Genomic DNA, 20,393 nt, shown 5'->3' on the forward strand with positions numbered 1-20,393 from the left:
ATCTTTAAATGTTCTGGGGTATGTCAGTGAACTCATAAGAGCACAGAAGGATATTGTAATATCTGTTGTACAGTGGGCAAACTACCAGCTCCAGATAATTACAGTTTAAGATTAGAGACAAGTATTTCTTTTCGATGTTATACCTTTGTGAGGCTGGTTTGTGATGACTGTGGTGCTAAAAAAAAAATGTACTGCAAGAAAATCAGTGAGATCAGTGTGGAACAGGAAATGAGAGTGTCAGTGTCCAAACCAATTCCACCATTTGAATAGCTGTGCAGTGCCCATCAGGCACATACCCCACTGATATATAATTTGAATTATTAACAATGAAATAAATATATTTTAATTTCATTTTATGGGTATTATTTTTTCCAATGGTTACTAAGATGTTAGGGTATAAATACTAGTTGAATTGTTAGGACCTAACTACATAATAAATGAAATTGTTTTAGGTATTTCTTTGGGCGTAAGGGCATCATGAAAAAATTACTGAGATGTTGTATGCCATGACAGAAAAGTTTGGGAAAGCAAGAACCTATTTCATTAGAACGCTTAAAACTAGTAAGCACTTAGTACAATTATTTATTTATACCATGACTTGGAAGAAATTATTCAGATTTTAAAGATAAAATGAAGAAAGTCTGATTAGATTTCAGAAATAAAAGACCTTGAGGCAGTAAACTAAAAATTTTGAAGACAAAAATTCATATTGAATTAGTAAGCAAAATAATAAAAATAGTCTTATATACATGACATATAACTTAAACCTATATCTAAATAGATGCATATTTTAGTTACATTTACTCAGAAGTAATCACTTAAACTAGAGTATTAATAGATTAATAATTACTTATGAATAATCATTCAAAATGTTTAATAGATGGTGCTCTAAATATCTAAATGTATAATTATGCTATGATTTAAATTTTTAGTTTTAATACATTCCATTACATTAATGTTTTATAATTTAATATATAGTTAGCCTCATACCTAATAAAAATGAAAGAATGTTAAAACTATAATTTTCTAAATTAACTGAAGAACATATGCTATATTTGGAAATATTATATTACCTGACTCAGGAACATGTAAGTTTTAGACAACTGCTCAATATTTCTCTAATCTCTCAATATCAATTTTCTTAACTTTGCAGAATTTGGAGAACAAATAAAAGTATTGCTTACTACATGCTGACTGGCCAAGAAATATCATTAAATTTATTCATTCATTCAGCAAAAATGTTTTAAGAAATTCAGTACCAGCTAAATGTTGATGATAAACCCCCCCAAAAGATGAATAGGTAGTAGTACCTTTCTTCAAGAGTGTTAACATCTATTGACTATACATTTCTATATATATATATAAAACTTCAAAAATAACCAGATTTGATTATCATTATTACTACTACTAAGAGTTAAAAAGGAATCTCTATACCATCACTGTCCAGTGGAATATAATGTGAGCCACACAGGTTATTTGAAATATTCTAGTAGTAACATTAAATATATAAAAATAAATGGGTGAAATTAATTTTTACTGCCATATTTTATTTGATCCAAATCATTGAAAATATTATCATTTCATGATGAAATCAATATAAAAGTTGTAATGAGCTATTTTACATTCTTTTTTTATACTAAGTCTTTGAAATTTGTTGTGTAATTCACTTATACAGCATATCTCAATTAGGACTAGCCACATTTCAGGTGCTCAGCTGTCACACGTGGCTAGCAGCTACTGTCATGGACAGTGCAGCTCTATAACTCTTTATCTTAGCAAAACTTCTATAAAAACTACATAGGCCACATTCCTGGCATAGAAAAGAATGACCACATATCAAAACCTGTTCATATTATTTCCTTGATATTTGTCCTACAATACCTGTTTTCATCTTCTACTCATTACCAAAAAGTTAACATATTACAAAACAATTACATTTTCTACCCCCATAATATTACAGAGACTCACAGGTGCCACTGACATTTTAATCTAATTTTAATTTATTCTGTTACGGTCTATGCAAGCTACTCTACCATGTTCTTAGGGAGCTAGAAGAAATAAGAAATGGTTCTTGGTTCTCAATGAGTTTGCAGCCCATTTGGGAGGATAAAATAAGGAGACAAGTAACTATAATCAAGATACAAATTGTCCTAAGAGGTACATAAAGCATCTGGCACTTTGGATGGAGGGAAGGAGGAAGGAAGGCTAACTTCTGACTTAAGGAAGGATGAGAATATGGAAAGACGTTGTGGAGGAAGGCTTCCTGTTATTTTATTTTCACTTATCACTGGCTCTTTATTTTCCACAGATTGTAAAAGTCGTGCATGGCATGTAATGTCTTCCAGTTTACAATCATCTAGGCTTCTCCTCTATTTCTTACCCCTATATCCTTTGTACACCTATGTCCTAAGCATACAATTTTCTGTTTCTGAGATTTTCTTCATGTTGCATTCTCTTCTTTGGATGTTGGTTCCTTTCTCCCCTTTACCAAATCAGTTCATTAGCTAAATGCCAGCTTTTCTAACCCCACTCTCCTAAGAGTGCTCTGTGTACTTCTTAATGACCACCACCATTACAGCTTTACTAAATTTGTTTATATATCCTCTTCATCTATACATAGATCAGCACTTTTCAAATTACAAGGGGCACCACACTCACTTGGAGAACTTATTAAAACCCAGGTTGCTTGGTCCCATCCCTGGGGTCTCTGATTCAGAAGGCCTAGGGTGGGATCAACAGTCTGCATTTTTAACAAGTTCCTAGATGATGCTGGTGCTGTTAGACTGGGAGCATGCTTTAAGAACCACTCATCTACATAGGATACAGGGAAGGATTTTATCCCTCTTTGTATCTTGGGTACCAATTACGACCCGTGACACTGAGGTGGCATCCAAAAATGTCTGTGGAAAGTAGGAATGAGTTTAAAAACCTAATAAATAGAGTACTTATTAGCAAGGCTATTGTAAAGATCTGACAACATTAAGCTGATGGTGATAATCTTCTAAGGAAAACCATTGACCAGGCTCTCTTAGAATGAGCAGGACAGGGTCTTAGACAGAGGTAGGGAAGCTGACATTCCAGGGAGCAGGGCTTCATTTTCGACAGAATAGTGATTCAATCAGAACATGGTGTCACAGATCAGATAGTTGTAGGGTAGTTTAAGAGGAAGGAAAAGAGACTGGTGAGTGGAGTGACCAGTAGTGAGTGCAATACTGTTGGCCAAAAAAAATAATGCTTAGCTAAAGAAGCTGGCAAGTTCAGAGAACGTAAAAAATGATTAAAGACTTATTAAAAATTTAAAATTCACAGGATTAAGATTCAGTGAATGAAGATAAAAGAAGAGGAAATGGTGCTTTTACATTTGTACTTAATTTTCTGGGAGGATGGTGATGTCAAATGCTGAAATAAAAAATATCTGGATGACAGACGTATAGAACTACAATGTGCTTGGTGTGAAAACTTTGCTAGTCAAGTCTGTCATGTCTTTAGTTCTACTGTGTGGAGATACTGAGAAAGGAATCAGTAATGGTATCAGTGTGTAACTCCAGAGACAGGGGGCCTCCATGAGGTAATTCTTCAAAATTAACACATGTGGTAAAATATAGTTGTGTTAAAATTTATTTTGAAATTGAGTCTATCCTTGAACTTATTCCTCATAAAACCTTACTATATTTAGTTTGAAACAAGTCATTTTATGATGCAATGATTAAGATCATCCTACCATTCATTTTTGCTTCTGAATAAAAGGGTTTTTTAGTGACATCTGCTGCGTTTTTACACTTAGTAGAAAAAACTTTATTTTCCGAAGTCTAGTCAACTTATCCAACCATAGCCTGTCCTCCCTATATATCTCACCACATAAAGAAAAAATCTTATTTGTGGTTAAACAAACAAACAAAAAATCTTTTTTAATGTATTTATCAACCATGAAGAGAGTTTCTCTATTAATAATCAAATCTATGGGGGAAAATCACAAATTGTCTATATTATCATCTGATTTTATAAAGTTAAAAAATTAATTCATTTTTTTTTAATTCCCCAGTAACTCTAAAATAATAATGTTAGAAACATTGGTTCTAAATGAAGAGCTGCATCAAGAGAAAATTTATTAGTATGGAATTCGGGATAAATTTCAAAATGGCAATACTATATTACTGGCTTTCCTTCTTTCTTGTTGTCCTAAATTATCCTCATTTCTTTGTCCTTTTTACCTTCTACTTAAGTTACAAAATCTACTGTAATGTATATCTTGTGTTTCCAAAAAGATACAAAGATATATTTGATATACAGAGGCTCAGATTTGTGTAACAACAAAGAAAAAGAACATGAAGCATTAGATACATTTTTCAAGTTCCCCATAATAATAACTGCTACAGTATTTTAAGAGATGTAGAAATACATCATTTTGATACATCTTGATCAGTTATAAACTCAGAAATGGAAACATTTTTTGTTTGTTTCAGTAGATCATTAGGAAAGGAGAAATCACATGAAAAACACCTTAGGAAATAATATTGTATTTCCTACCTCCTAGTCTGAATAAGGAGCTAGAAAATAAGTAACTTGGAGGTTGCATTGGACACTTCTCACCTTGCTGCTGCTGTGTTTCTTTTTGCTCACTGAGGGTGACCCTGGTTGCCCAGGGCTGGGAACAGAACTGGATCCTGCTGATGTAGGACCTGAATGAACGTGAGATCCTTTTTCAACGACGGACGACAGAACCAGTGGTGACTGCTGTAGCGAGACCTTCTGGAGCTCTGCAGCCAACTGCTTAGGATCAACCCCTGGGGATTTCGCTTTATCCACTACAACAAAATGAAATGGCTTCACACAGTCTCAGTTTCATAGGTACTTAATACCATGGAACTTACCTAAGTTCTAGATAACAAAGTCATTCAGAACTTATAAAAGTTTTATAGTTACTTATAAAACAAGCTCAATTAAAAAAATACATGCAATTGTACCTTTATGAATCTATTATTAAAGAAGTCTGGAAGGCTCAGAGAAAAATGAAAGAATACTATATTACAGAGGAAAATGGAGGTTCCTATTATATCTTCATAAAAATGTTTTTAAATGTTTTATATAGAGAATTCTATGCATGATAAAATATTGTTTTACTCACTGGAATTTAATTTGTATGACTGGCTGTTTTTCCTTCTTGAAATCTTATATATCTATTTCTCTAAGTGAGAAATTTCAAAGAACATATTTACATTTACAGATGTATGAAAATTTCTATAGGCCTTGGCCTGTTCTGTTCAGTGCAGTGACCCGGCATCTTAGAAATGCTGACTACAACATAGGAAGTGCCCCATAAATATTTGTTGAACAAAGCTATAGTGATACTTTTAGTCTTATAAGTGATTTAGATTTATAGACTGTATTTGTTATCTAAGAGATAAATCTACTTCATCGTGTAGTTATGAAATTATATGTTGAATTTTATTTATCATAAAAGGCAACCAAAAGGTTTAGGAGTAAGTGTTCCAAAACCAACTGCTAAAAAAGAACCAGTATCATCTAAAAATTATATAGGACCTCAAACAAATGGCTCCATGGATTACTTTCATATAATGAATTTTATTTTAAAGAATTAAAAATATCAACTCTCACAGTAAGAATTTCATATGAATTTCTTTAATGGGTCAAACATGTAAATATGTGTTTTCCTAGAACACTAAAAGTGTAGTTACAATGCTTTTGATTTTATGATTACATAAATATATAAACATCTGTCTATAAATTTATTTTTGTCTATATCTATGTATATGTCTATATCTGCCTCTACAGTTACATCTGCCTCTACAATTACTCCTCCATTTAAATCTACATCTTTACCCACAGTTGGAAGCAGACTGTTTTCACCTACCAGCTTTTGGTGGTTCATGAAGTTCTAGGTGCTGGGGATTTTCAGAATCTGATAGCATACTGAGGTCCCTAAAAATTAAAACAAAAAAAAATTAAGAAAGCAACTGAGGAAGTCTGAGACAAAAGGCCTTTTTCCCCAACTATGCTGAATATATTTTTTCAGTAGGTAAATGAGAAGTGGTTAATGATATAAAGCAATTTCAAAGCATGCTCACCCTTCTAACCAAATCTATATTTGCAATGCTGTTAAAAGTCAGCTGATAAAAATGATTATTTAAGGTGAAATCTTTATGGATTAAATATAAGTTCATTTTGAAATACTGTACACATCCATAAAATCTAAATGGGTTTAGGCTTTCATTTAAATGATGCATGTTTCAATAAAAGTATGAAAGGGGACATAATCAGAAACAAAATTAGCTGGATTCTTTCTATGCTTTAGACTTTGATTCTGAACACAAGAAATCTATAAAACTTGTATTCACTTCATGATATAATTACAGGAAATCTTGCTGACTGGCAAAGGTTCCACCTTAACAATTTTAAATTAAAAGAGCCATGAATAGCCAAAAAATGGAAACAGAAAGATGGGGAAAAACTCACAGTCTTACACATATTTCTGCTTCCCCACTTTGCTGACTAATGATACTCTGTACTTCTTCATATGTTTTAGAAGTTAAAGGAACTCCATTCCATTCCAATACTTGCATGCCTACAAAGACAAATTCAAGTGTAAAATTAAAAAGGTGTGCTGTCTCATCTGGGTCCACAAGGCACAGAACACATTGCTTTGCATTTAAAAACCAACTCAACACACCATTTCAGAGAACATCAGTTCCAAGTTCTCTGGAACATTAATATCAAAATCATATGAAGTTTGATTTCATCAACTTACCTGAACATATAAAATATGTCAAACAGAACATGCAAAATGTTGCTCTTGAAAATCTATTAAATAGTATCAAACACATGCATTTTGTTCACACTGCTTTAAAGAAAACATTCTTGACTGTATGTTGCTTAAACCAATTTTGTGTGGGAAAAAAATAATTGCAACCACCAATATAATTTTTCCACGGGCAACGAGCAGCTAGAAGAGTGTAAACTTCCATTCTATTGTGGAATAGGAGTGGTAGAAAAAAGTCATTAGGATTTTGTTGCGAAGCTCCCTTTAAGAAATTGTTACAGCTTCAACTTTGATCAGATAAAAAAGATTTCCATGGTGTGTGTTTTTCTTCGCTGCATGCAAGACAATCCTGAGTAGAAGCAGCAGAAATGTTATACAGAGGGCAGCGTCATGGATGTGTGTGTGGCCTGTGCAATAGTATGCCCTGTGCTCAGAAGGGCCCCATGCTTGGTTTAATGCTTTGCTACTGCCATCTTGAAATTCTTAACACTGTTTGAACAAAGAGTCCTATATTTTTATTTTGCACTGGGTCCCATAAATCATGTTGCTGGACTGGTTACAGAGCATTTCATGTTTCCTCTCTTCCTAGAAAGGTAATTTTCATACAAAAAAGTAGTAACATAATTAATATTTCAATATTTTACACTTGTTTTTTTGTCCATATTATATGAGCTGCCAAATAATTTTGGGAACGTATTTGGCACAAATCACATGGTCCTAATATGTAGCTAAGTGGGCTAGATATAAATTCGATGAAACCATCCTGAGTTATAGTGCCCAGATATTTGTGAATGCTACCAGCTTTACCTGAGAAAAAAATACCTGTATGCCATGACTAGGTTGTAATTTAAATAAAAAGAAATGCTTGTTGAACAATTAGGTTTTCAATGAGCTTCACAGATGCCAATGTGAAATTCCCTATTACTCACTATTGGCTTCCATGGGAAATTTTCAACATGGCATGACTGAGTCTTTAAAAGTTTTAATGATTTTGATATAAATTGGAAAGCATATTACCAGTTGCAAACAAGTAAGGGAAGTTCTTTTACTATTGGGAAATGGCAAAAGAAGTCCTTAAAAGTGCCCACAATAGCACAAACAAGAATGACTTTTCTATAACTTACTCCAAGAAAACTTTACCTTCAGATGGGCCTTAGGTTTATTTCAACAATCCCAGGCTGTTGTACACATAAAATGAGAAAATTACATAAAAGACAGTGATAATACCACTAAAGAAAAATTTAGAGCTGAAAGAGGAAAAGCACACTGAAAAACACACTTTTTCTTAGTCACAAGAAAGAGTACATTTATGAACAGATGATTCTGAATTGAAACAAATTAATAGTGGTATAATTCAGAAATTGCATTGTCACTTTTCTGCAGGAGCAAATTCTATGAAAGGCAATAGCTGCATAATCTTCATGCTTCTTCTGTTGAATTTACCCATTCATTTTTCACATCTTAAAGGGGCAAATTTATAAAACATATTTATCCAGTGAAATGAATAAATGCTTCTAGTTGTAAACAGGAAAACTATTTAGACACATTAATAAAACTGATGAAAAATACAGATAACTAGGATCTTAACCTAGATATATACCTGAGATCATGAACTACATGATTTGCTCTGTCCTAGGATATACCAGCTGAACTTCTTTTCCCCTTACTCAGTTTCCCACTAGCACTGGGGCAGTACTGCAGTTCAAAAAATTTTGCCAGTTCTTTTATCCTCTTATTTTTGGTTTCAATGGTGAGTATGCGATCTATAGGGAATGTGACTACTTGAACACAGCTCCCTTTCCTCTGCCTCTCCAACTTCCTACAAATCCTACAAGAACCACAGTAAAATAACCAAGTGAATATACAAACTACTTTTAAATTCATAAGATGGTTTTAGTCATTGTGAGAATTAAGTACTGTTAGGTATGTGTCTTCAAATATGATATTTTTGAAAATACTTTAATTGTAAAATCCTATGAACTATTTTAAAATACATGCAGAAATTGTCTGATCACACTACACAGAAACCAAAGTAGTATTTTATCATTTCAACGATTTGAATGTAAGCATATTCAATCTTAAGGAAACTTTTGACTTTGACTTTGGTTTAGAAATAATTCCCAGAACACAGTGAACACATGAATGGTTTTATCTATTATTTAGCATTATGAGCAAACACATTTTCTTTATGTTTAAATTATATCAACATGTATGTTAACCAGTTGTTCAAGTTTGAGATTGCATAGATGATACTTCAATTATATCCCTAGAAAGTGCCTCTTCTAATAACTTTTAATAGGAAAACTAAGATAATCTGAATTTTTTTGAATGTGCAACAGTCATGATAGAATTTGCTGCTCGAAGTCTTACATCTAATAGGTTATTAAACACTGAAAAAAGACAATAATCAGGTAATTTTTGAATTCTAAAAACATCAATCACTACAAAACATTCTGAAATGTGTGTTTTTATAACTTCTGGGATTACTGAATTTTGTATGTTTCTCAAATTGGCAAAAGCTATTCTTATCTTTACAATTCAGAATTTCATCTTGTTATTTCTCTGTCTATAATATTTACCATTACTGCAAAAACATCTTCTGTATTAAAATTACTGCATTAACAGTCAAAATCTTATACGTTAATGTATATCCAAACATATATCACACAAAAGCTCATGACTTTTACTGATTTACTCCACAAATATTTATGTGGCAGGCACTACACAATTCATCACCTTTGTGATGATCACCACCTTTGTATCTACTATTTTATGCTGTTATAAAAATTAATAAAAAAGATACTCTACTAGAAAAAGCAGAAGTATCTTGGCAATTAGTAAAATGAAGATTCACAGAGAAGGAAATTCAAAAGTGGTTTAAGTATATGAAGAAAAGCCCAGACTCATTAGAGATTAGAAACTACAAATCAAAGCAGTAATGATGTATTACTTAATGCTCATCATATTGAGGAAAGTTTGAAAGCCAGAAAATACAGCGTGTTGACCAGGATATGGGATTTAGGGGACCTTGACTTCAAGAGAGATTATAATTGCTAGGAGGTTTTTTAGCTTTATCCCCACTCTATGATGTGAGAATACTAAAACTGCTAGGATGAAAAAAACCAACTGCTCATTTACAATTTATAAACATGTAATTATTTTAATGGGAATGCAGACAAATGCAACCACTCTGGAGTGCAATGTGGCAGAATGTCGTTAAATTAAGCATATGTACACCCTAGGACCCAGAAATCTTCTTGACTTTCTATTTGTGGGGAGGTGGAAGTATCAGGAAAAATGGACAATGAGAGCTTATTAAATACTCATGATGGAAACACTTAGCAGTTTTAGGAAAGAGACCATACCAGGTATTAACACCAAAGGGCAGATCCATCTTAAAATCGTCTGCCAAGGGGCTTCCCTGGTAGCTCAGTGGTTGAGAGTCCGCCTGCCGATGCAGGGGACACGGGTTCGTGCCCCGGTTCGGGAAGATCCCACATGCCGCAGAGCGGCTGGGCCCGTGAGCCATGGCCGCTGAGCCTGCGCATCCGGAGCCTGTGCCCCGCAACGGGAGAGGCCACAGCAGTGAGAGGCCCGCGTACCACAAAAAAAAAAAAAAAAAATCATCTGCCAAGTAAAAACAAGTGAGAAACAGGATCGGATCTATAGGACAATGACATTTATGTTCATTAAAATGATATTCACACAAACTAACATTATATATCATACAAATAAACAACAGACCATTACATAAATTATCATGGTTTTTCATGGAGGGAAGAACAGATAGGAAGAGAAAGTGAGATAAAAGGAAAGAAATGAGTTAATAAATGAATGAATAAACAAACAAGCAAACAGTCCCCCCTCACACACACACAGAGGAGGGGACCTTATGTGAACCAACCGGGCTGGTGTGCTGTGAAATGAGAATTGGATGCAGCTGGGATAAAAAAACCCACAAAACAATTAAAAAATATGCATATAATAAATTATTTATAATTTATTATTTTATCCTTTTTTCCACTGATATTATTAACTATGACTCTAGATTAATTTTCTAAATTTGGACATCCGCCCCCAAGAACCCTCTATAAAGTAGCAGCAGTAGGAAAAACTCAGCTGAACTGGTTATCTGCCCTGGCTTTCTAAATAGCAAACAAACCCTGCAAGTGATTTTCAGGAGTCCAGTACATTGTCCCCAACAGTTATACTACTTACTCATTCATTTTCAAGTTAGGCAATGTTAATATAAGAGAAATGCATAGGTAGATGGATTTTATTATTTTTCAGAACTACATTTTAAAATATTTTACAATTTTAGCCTATTTATACATTAATATAAAAGAAAGAAGGGTGGAAAAAAAGGGGGAAAAAAAAGGAAAGGAAAAAAGAATGGAGGGAGGTAAAGTTAAAAAAAATAGTATTTGGGCTCCCCTGGTGGCACAGTGGTTGAGAGTCTGCCTGCCGATGCAGGGGACACGGGTTTGTGCCCTGGTCCAGGAAGATCCCACATGCCGCAGAGCGGCTGGGCCCGTGAGCCATGGCCGCTGAGCCTGCGCGTCCGGAGCCTGTGCTCCGCAACGGGAGAGGCCACAACAGTGAGAGGCCCACGCGCCGCAAGAAAAAAAAAAAAAAAAAAAAGTATTTGAATAGTGTCTTGATTATTTACAGATCAAAGGAGATGTCCTCAATTATGATAAGATGTTCAATACTGTACACCTGAAACACTTTAAAAATCAGCAAAGTATGGCTTGCATATATAAATGCTCAAATGAAATTAATTTACATATTACACAATTATCACATTTTGAACATAAAAAATTATCTAGGAAATATCAAAGACTACTGTTGAACTGTCTGAGCTTACCCACAGTTTTTTTTTCTAGGTCTGAGTCTACTGAAATATTTAGAATTAATGACTTCCACACTTCCAGATGTAAAACAGATATGCCTCCATTCATTAAAAAAATTGTAAAGAAAATAGATTATCACATATTAATGGTCAATAATAAAAGGGTCATTGAAGGAGGATTACATGAATGAAATGTCTTACAAAGGCATGTCAACTAATTCAGAGGCTCATTATAAAGTAAGCAAGATCTGTGTAGAGGTGCTAGTTTTAGTCTTTTGTACAACATACTAGAGGAGTGAAACATGAGGTGACGTGACTTTTCTAACATCACACAGTTAGTTGATGGTAATGCAGAAATATGAAGTCCATTTAACTGTCTTTCAGGCCAATGCTAGTGTCAGTAAAGAGGAAAACTCATTCAAATTATGCTAACCTAAACTACATCGTAGCCCACCTGAATATAAACAATGTTCAAATATGTAAAACCTAGCACAAAGAACACATATGTTATCTATAATGACATATTTAACCACAATAAAGAAAGATAATTTAGAAATTATTTCATTATCTATATGACAATATTATTTGAAGATTTGGGCATGCAAAAATTGAAGATCTTATTGAACAAACAGAAAGTTGTTGTGGGATATATCATTTTATGGTGCGTAAACAGTGACCATTAGGAAAGCTGATTGGCTTTCTCATCTCTTTTCTCCACTTCACTCCCAGAAGGGAAACCAATTTCACATTTCTACAGGCACAATGATGGGAAATTATGCTGAGCCCCGCTGGAAGGGAAAATAATGTAGGAAGGATTGTTCAATATCACTAATCATCAGGGAAATGCAAATCAAAAGCACAATGAGACATCATCTCACACCTGTTAGGATGGCTATTATTTAAAAAAAACCCAAACAAACAAACAAAACCCCACAAAAGACAATAAAAGTATTGGTAAGGAAGTGAAGAAATTGGAACTAGTGTACTCTGGTGGTTGCAATGCAGAATGGTGCAGCCACTATGGAAAACAGTATGAAGCTTCCTAGAAATTAAAAGTAGAATTATCACATGATCTAGCAATCCCACTTCTGGGTATTTATCCAAAAGAACTGAAATCAGGATCTTAAAGAGATACCAGCGCTCCTATGTTCTCTGCAGTGCTACACACAAGAGCCAAAATGTGGAAATAACCTAAATATACATTAACAGATAAGTGGATAAAGAAAATATGGTTTACAAATATTAAGGAATATTATTCAGCCTTTATTGCTCGGGATTCAGGAAATCCTGTAATAGGAGGCATGAATGGACTTTGAAAATATTATGCTAAGTGGAATAAACCAATCACAGGAGGACAAATACTGCTTGATTCCATCTATATGAGGTATCTAAGATAGTCAAACTCATAGAAGCAAAGAACAGAATGGTGGTTGCCAGGGCCCAGGGGAGGGGGAAATGGGGAATTTCTTATTAACTTGTATAAAAGTTCAGTTATACAGGACAAATAAGCTTTAGATATCTGATAAATAACATTTTTTTTTTAATTAACAATAATGTATCTTACACTTAAAAACCTACGAAGAGGGCAGATCTCAATGTTAAAAGTACTAAACAGAATTTTAAAAAGAAAAAAAGAAGAATGTAGGATGAATGAGGGGAAGGGGAGGTAGAGAGTTCTAGGGAGATCTCCCCCAACAATGGTGGCTGGAGGTTGCCAGGGCAGTAGAGAGCAGGCTCCTGCTGGCTTATATTACCCAGGGAAGACGGCATTACCTCAAAGAAAAATTTCTGCGCGGTGCCATTAGAAAAGCTGACCGTAGATTTGGTGGCTCAACCTAGGCAGAATTACTCTCGTGAAAATTTGGTCACAGTTTAAAGGAGCCACCCACTGTCAAGGAAGCATGCAGGCTTGGACACTGCTCTCAATGCGGTGTGGGTCAAGGTAAAGAGGCCCAACCCCCAGTGTTCTAGAATGTGTAAGAGCCTCACTGGGAATTTCCTCAGTGCTCATGGGGCAGGCAACATCAAAAAATTGAAGGGTTTCAACTTCTCACAAGTAGATGAAGGGAAGATTGGAACTGATTACATTTGATTTACAGAAAAAGTCATATGTTTCTTACACTCCAGTATAGGTGTTGCAAATTCATGCTTTTTAAACAGAGTTAAGGTGAATAGGGGAATATATCCATGATTTGTGGGTCCAATTTGAAGAAGATTATCGTGATAGGATTCTGTTTCTAATCACTCCGACCACTAAAATAATCTATTATTCCAGTTCAATATTTCCTGGAAGGATTGGTACAGATACCAAAGTCACACTATGGCTACAGTTTATGGTGTTTAGAATTAGATACGTTATTTGAAACAGGCTACAATAGAATGTGGCTGAATAAGGCAGGAAAGGGGTTATGGGGAGATTAGTACAATTTTATTGATCCCCCCGAAAATAATAGAACACGTGGAGATATCCAATGGTAGGTTTGTGATGCTATCACCTCATTTAAAATAGGGTGCAGTTCATAAATTTATCAACTTTTCTCAGTTTAATTTCCCTATTTATTTTGTTAAAATACTCAGAATGGATGTTTTCTATTGACTTTCTAATTAAATGGCACGAACAGATTAATACCATCAAATCTAAAGGATATCATGACCAGCTAACAGTAACAGATTAATCCAAAATGCACTCATGATTATATAGAGATACAGAGTTGGGTTAAATGGACATAGGAAGCTAGGGCAAATGACACAACTGTGCATGAGAAATGCTTGTCTTAACTGGTGCCTCCTCTGCTTTAAGTATCCCTAGCGAACCAGCAAGGATTTTAACTTTAATTATGTTCTTAACCTTTTTTGATACTCATGTGTTCTGTACTATTCCCTTTACAAAGTTATTTAAATGTATCCCACTACTCAGACAATGGAGTTTAACATAAAATATCATCAATTTATACTAGGGAAAGTGTTTCTTAATAAATACAGGAGACGTTTGAACCAGTGGCAAAATCATCATCATCATCATCATCATCTCCACTGATCATATATATATAGAAGATACAAATTCCATTTCATAACATTATTTGACAGACAAAATGCGCACAGCTTTGCTTTGACTTCTGAGTTGTAACTTTAAATCGTGTGCAAAATTGGGCAAAAAGGAAACTATGTTTTGAAAAGTAAAGTTATAAAAAGAAATCTCCCAATCAAAATTTAAGAGCAAAAAATTCCAATATACTATTCTAGAGTATAAGAAAATACATGTTTTTTTTACAAAGAAGGAGAGTTTTCTTTTTAATCATAACCTAAGTACTCATCACTAGAAATATTACAACATGGTCAATTTCTGTGCATAAAAATGTTGTTTTTATATTTTGCTTATTTTCAGCCAGACACTATATAATTATTATGAATGGTATAATCAAAACTAAAAGAGTGAACTTTAAATACATAAATTCTTTCATCATCTGAAGAGTTAAAGGATAGAAATAAAACAAAGAAGTCATTTCAAACAATAAAAAATCAATAACCATTTTATCACCCTAAGAGAAACTTTACAAAAAAAAAATGAATTATGTGTTTAGCTACTTCATAAGAAGTGCCAGTATTCTATTAACATCATGAAGAAGAACTAGCAAATAATTCACTTTGGCTGGATAGATGTTCAACACATGACAAATGTTATTTGATGGTAGAATTCTATTCAAAAAGTTCTCACAGTAAACAGAATGTAATTTCAATCTATCTATATCTATCTATATATATATATATACACAACATATTACAATTCTTGATTTTTCCATTAATAAACTAGAGTTGTTTAAGAAGACACCTTAACAGCAATATCTGCCAAATAATAGAGAAAAAACTCAGTTATTTTCCCTCCAGCTCTTTAAAATTCACGTAGAGAAATTATTTCCTCTAATTCAGAAGCAAACATGATTAACAACCACAAAAAATAATGGTAACATATTTTGATGAATTACACAAAACTTTCAGATGTATACCATCTAATTAGAAGAAGTCTTTTTGATTAAAATGAATAAAATTAGATCTATTTCACTTATGTTAATCGTACCAACATGGGACCTCGTTGTTTTTTTTTTTTACAAAGTTATTTTGACCACGTTTTCTCATTTTATCTTTACAGCACTTCAGTAAAATAGGTAGGGTAAATGTAACTATTACTGTGTTTACAGATCTGAAATCTGTTTTAGAAATTATACTGAGTGGTAGTTCAAAGAGCCAGGACTCCTGATTCCTCATCTACGTTCAAGAATATTAGCATTCTGAGGGCTTCATTTCTGTTTAGGTTGTATGACTTCTATTAAAGAATGTATATTTATTGTATTAATTAAAATAAGATTTAAGACTTGAATGTTAAATGCTCTGTAGGTTTGTTATATGATGTAGAGATTGAAGTTTTTTTAAAAAATGGTGGAGTACATTTTGGCCTACTAAATTTGAATACTGTGTACAGGAACAAATGAATGAACATATTGAAGTCATTTTCACTGAGCTGAAATGTAATACACATGTTATATTAGTATTTATAGATATATGATATAATATCATTTATCTCCACATCCCCTGTTCCCACCTTGGTCTGAACAGCCACATTTCATGCCTGGATCATTTCTATAGCATCCTAACTGCTCTCCTTCCTATTCTTTACTCCTTCAAACTATTCTCCTTATAGCAGTCAGAGTGATTTTATTTCAACGTCATTCAGCTTGTGTCGGCCCAGTGCCTTCTCATTTGACATTAATAGAAGCTGAAGTCCTCACACTGACCTAGAAGATGCTACCTCTGTTACTTCTGTTACTCTGTTACATCCGTTACTTCTCTGCCGGAAGTTCCTGCTTTCTTCTCTCTCACTCACATCCTCACTCAGTGCCAGCCATGCTGGCCTCCCTGCGGTCTTATTATTCCTGGCACACACCAGGCAGGCTCTTGCTCTGGGCCTGTGCCCTTTTCATTCCTCTGCCTATAATACCAATAACTCCAAGCTCACTCCTTCCTCTCCTTGGAGGCTTTCCTCATTTTTTGCCTTCTTGGTGCGGTCTTCCCTGACATCCCATCTAAAATTTCAACCCTACTCTCCTATTTGGCATATCCACCCTCCTTGTTATCCTTTTCTCCTTAGTACTTATTACCACTTATTATGTGATACTTATAAGTAGGTTTTACTTTCTGTCTCACCTACTGAAATGTATGGTCCATGTTTTCTTCATTCATGTCCCACAGGACCAAGAAAGGTTGCTCTATAGAGCATGTACTTACACACACACACACACACACACACACACACACGCTAGAACTTAAAAATCTCAAGTACCATATCTGACAGTGACGGGGATCTAGTAAAAACTAGAGAGTAACAGAAAACAAAAGTAGCCTAACAGGAAAAAAAGCAAATTTATTTTCTTCCACCACTCTCAGTGTAACTTAGTATATATATGAAAAACCTTTAGTCTGATATGAAAATCTGCATTCCCACAGAATATTCTTTCTGCTGCAGTCTCATCACTATACCTGGAACATGGCTGTACTCCAATACTATAAATAAGTAAAATATGAACTATGTAAAAAATTAACCAATGAAAGAGATAAAAGCCTAAAAAGATCTGTTTCAGTTCCTGGAGAGTTCTTTGCCCTCAGGAGCTTACAGTCTGTTCTTAGACATTACCTGAAAGTTACCTGGGGAGGGGAAGAGGCATATCTGTAACCCACACTTAGCTATGGTACTGGTTCTGACAGAAGCCTGCAGAATCAACCAATGTGTTCTGCATTTCTATATTTCTCTTACTGAAAGTAGAAGAAAATATACATTGTCAAAAAAGTTATTAAATAATGGGTTTTCTTTCTGTAAATACATCTTTCTCCTAGTTCTTCAGGTTTATTTTATATTTTTGTTCATTCAGACCCTGACCAAACTTTTCCTCCACAGTGAATATCCTCTATCCACTGCGCTTCTAGGCTGTAACCATCTTGAAAGCAAGGTGGAATTATAGAATGATAGAATTCTAGGATATACCTGTAGAGTAGTTACTGAAATAAACGTCTTGACCCATTTGAATTCTTTATTATTTCCCATATTCCTGATATTCTCTCCTTTACTCCTTCCTCAAACCTTCTTTCTGAACTCCCTTTTTATCACCTCCATCTTCCTTGTCAGCATATTACTGCTGCACATCAATAGGTTCTTACAGTTCTGCAGTAAGCACCTCAGTGTTCTCCCCCAATAAGAAACAACATCTCATGCAGGGATGAATTCAAGTATTGTAAGGCCTGAAGCTTATGCAATTTTAAGAAAGTAGAGAAAATTATGAATACAAAATGGATACAAGTGAATATTTGTTAAAAGGACAAAATAAATCACAACAAATTACAAAAGTTAAAAAGTTGACAAATGTCACAAATATCACATATATTTTTTAACTTCCTGGAGGCTTGGAAGGGGCCTGTATAGGTGAGGAAGGAGCCCTGAGACTTTAGGGTCATGATTTATCCATTCTGATTTCATTCCTTCTTTCATCCTATGTAATTAGTCTCACATTCTTAATTCTAGGGCTCACATTTCCATTTTATGTAACATACACAACTTACCATAGCACACATACTACTGTTTTGCTTCCTCTTTCCACACCTTAGACTGTATGATTCTTCTCAAGGTTCAATTTCTCCCCCGCATCCCTTCAATAGTAAAGTGTCTCAAAAGTATGCATTACAGAAGGGTCTTGTGGAGGGCCCCTTACACTTAATGCTGAACACCCAGTGAGTTTCTGTGATTTGTCAACAGCCATAAAAAGGAGTTGATGAGAAAGATCAGTCCACACACTGGGTGCCAGACACCTGACATCTGACACCTACACCACGATTCTATTCACTAACAAGATATGCTTTCAGTGACTTACAGAGCATGAGAGTTACATAAGCAGATATTAATTGTATGTATGTCCATAGACTTTAATCAGAGATGAGATTAACAAACTGTTGATAAGAAGAAAAACTTAGAAGCCTTTTTATAAGACTAGCCCAAAGTATAGTTTTACGGTTAGGAGGTGATATATTTACATGGGACATGACTTAATCACTTCAGGTTTTAAATTTTTAAAAAATTTATTCAGGCCTAATAAATACCTAAAATGATATTCCATTATAGCAGAATATCTCTAGCAGATCAATGCTCCCTTACAGGAAGACTGAACTTTGTGAGTTAACTGTCATCTATGAAAATAATTTCGTCTATCCTTAAGAAAATAGTTTCTTTAGTTAATCTAGTTCTTTATAGTTAACTACGCATGAAAAATACATCAGCTCCTTTCATACTCACAGTTAACCCCATGAGATAGGTCTTGAAACCTCCTAACTAACACATCAACCCATCCAGATGAGATAAAAGGAGACTCAGAGAACATAAACAACTTGCCTAACATCATGAGGATGACATTAATTCAGTGTCTTCTGACTTCAAATCTGTGATTTTTCCATTAGGAATATTCCAAATACCTGCAGTTCAGAGCTCAGAACTGACCATGGTCAATTATCTACGCATGTTCAGATAGAGGGTACGGACTTCAATCTTAAGTAGCACATACTATTCTTATCATCAAAGATCTCCAAAGTAAGTACCATCTTTTCACTACTCCTGTGAAATACTATATCAAACACTATACTAAATGTTTCTGATACATTATTTGTAAACCTGATAACAATTTTGCAGCCACTATTATTATCCCGATTTCCCAAATGAGAACACCAAAAGTTAAACAACTTATCCAGGCAAAAAGTACCCGAGCTCAATCTAAATCCTGATGTGTCTGACTCTAAAAACATTCTCTTTATATAATGAAGACCTTGAAGCATTGGCTGTTTGAAGATTTGTTGTATCTATTAAAGACAGTTCAGCATCCTTGCTTCCAAAATAACAACTCCAAGTTCATACACACCAAAATGTAGCCTGTTATGGCATACTGATTAGACAAATCCAGAAATTTAAAAACAGAAACAACTGTTAATTATTAATCAGTATCACTTGAACATACATATATATTTTAAGGTATACCACTCTGATAAAAGCAATCAAATTAGGATATGGAGTATTATACATACTAAAAAATGCGTTAAAAAAGGGCAATTATTTCATTTTCTTGATGTCCCTATCAGAAATACTGACTCAAACATAATTTCCTCTGATTAATTTCAAAATAAATGGATAAAGAAGAGAAACATCTTTCTTTGTCCTGGCAATACAGCTAATCATTAATATGTAAGTATGATATCACTGCATCTTAAAAATAGTATATTACAACCTACCAGTCCAGGTACCCACAATTTATATTCTTTCTTTCCAGAAGATAGTTTCCTAAATGTTTTTTAGAAAAATCCTTGTATCAACAAGAAATATGATCTTGTGCCGTGTGTACCTGACACACTATCTTGCAGGAATTCTGAGAAATCTCATGCTAATGACCAATCCATACCTGGTAATCCCCCTGGAACAAGAATAAGGAAGCTCACTCATCTGTGTGGTGGGTTTCCTGGTCTCCAGCTTTGATCACTGCCATGCCATCTGTAACATATGCCAAAAAAGCATAAGCAGAAGTAGAGACTTTCTTGCCTCGGAACATTATCCTTTAAGTCACACAGGAGTGTGTCCTCTACTGGAATTAGCTCTTCTACCACAGACTTCTTCAGGACAGGGAATTCCAGAGGCAAACTTCTAAAATCAAAACCACCATGCCAAAAACACCTAACCTCACC

At 34.3% G+C, this 20,393-nt stretch overlaps 1 protein-coding gene across 1 annotated transcript in view; it reads right to left on the reverse strand.

Annotated features, from left to right (window-relative positions):
* PCLO (piccolo presynaptic cytomatrix protein) overlaps positions 1-20,393 on the reverse strand; it is a 383,857-nt gene that overhangs the window by 95,241 nt on the left and 268,223 nt on the right. Inside the window, exons 11-13 of the mRNA XM_081243593.1 lie at positions 6,475-6,583; positions 5,873-5,940; positions 4,591-4,805 (exon numbers count right to left, since the gene is read on the reverse strand). Of these exons, the coding sequence (XP_081099719.1) occupies positions 4,591-4,805; positions 5,873-5,940; positions 6,475-6,583 (392 nt within the window). The remainder of the gene's footprint in view (positions 1-4,590; positions 4,806-5,872; positions 5,941-6,474; positions 6,584-20,393) is intronic.

This window comes from Mesoplodon bidens (assembly GCF_964165515.1).
Source record: "Mesoplodon bidens genome assembly, chromosome: 9".
Taxonomy (NCBI): Eukaryota; Metazoa; Chordata; class Mammalia; order Artiodactyla; family Ziphiidae; genus Mesoplodon; species Mesoplodon bidens.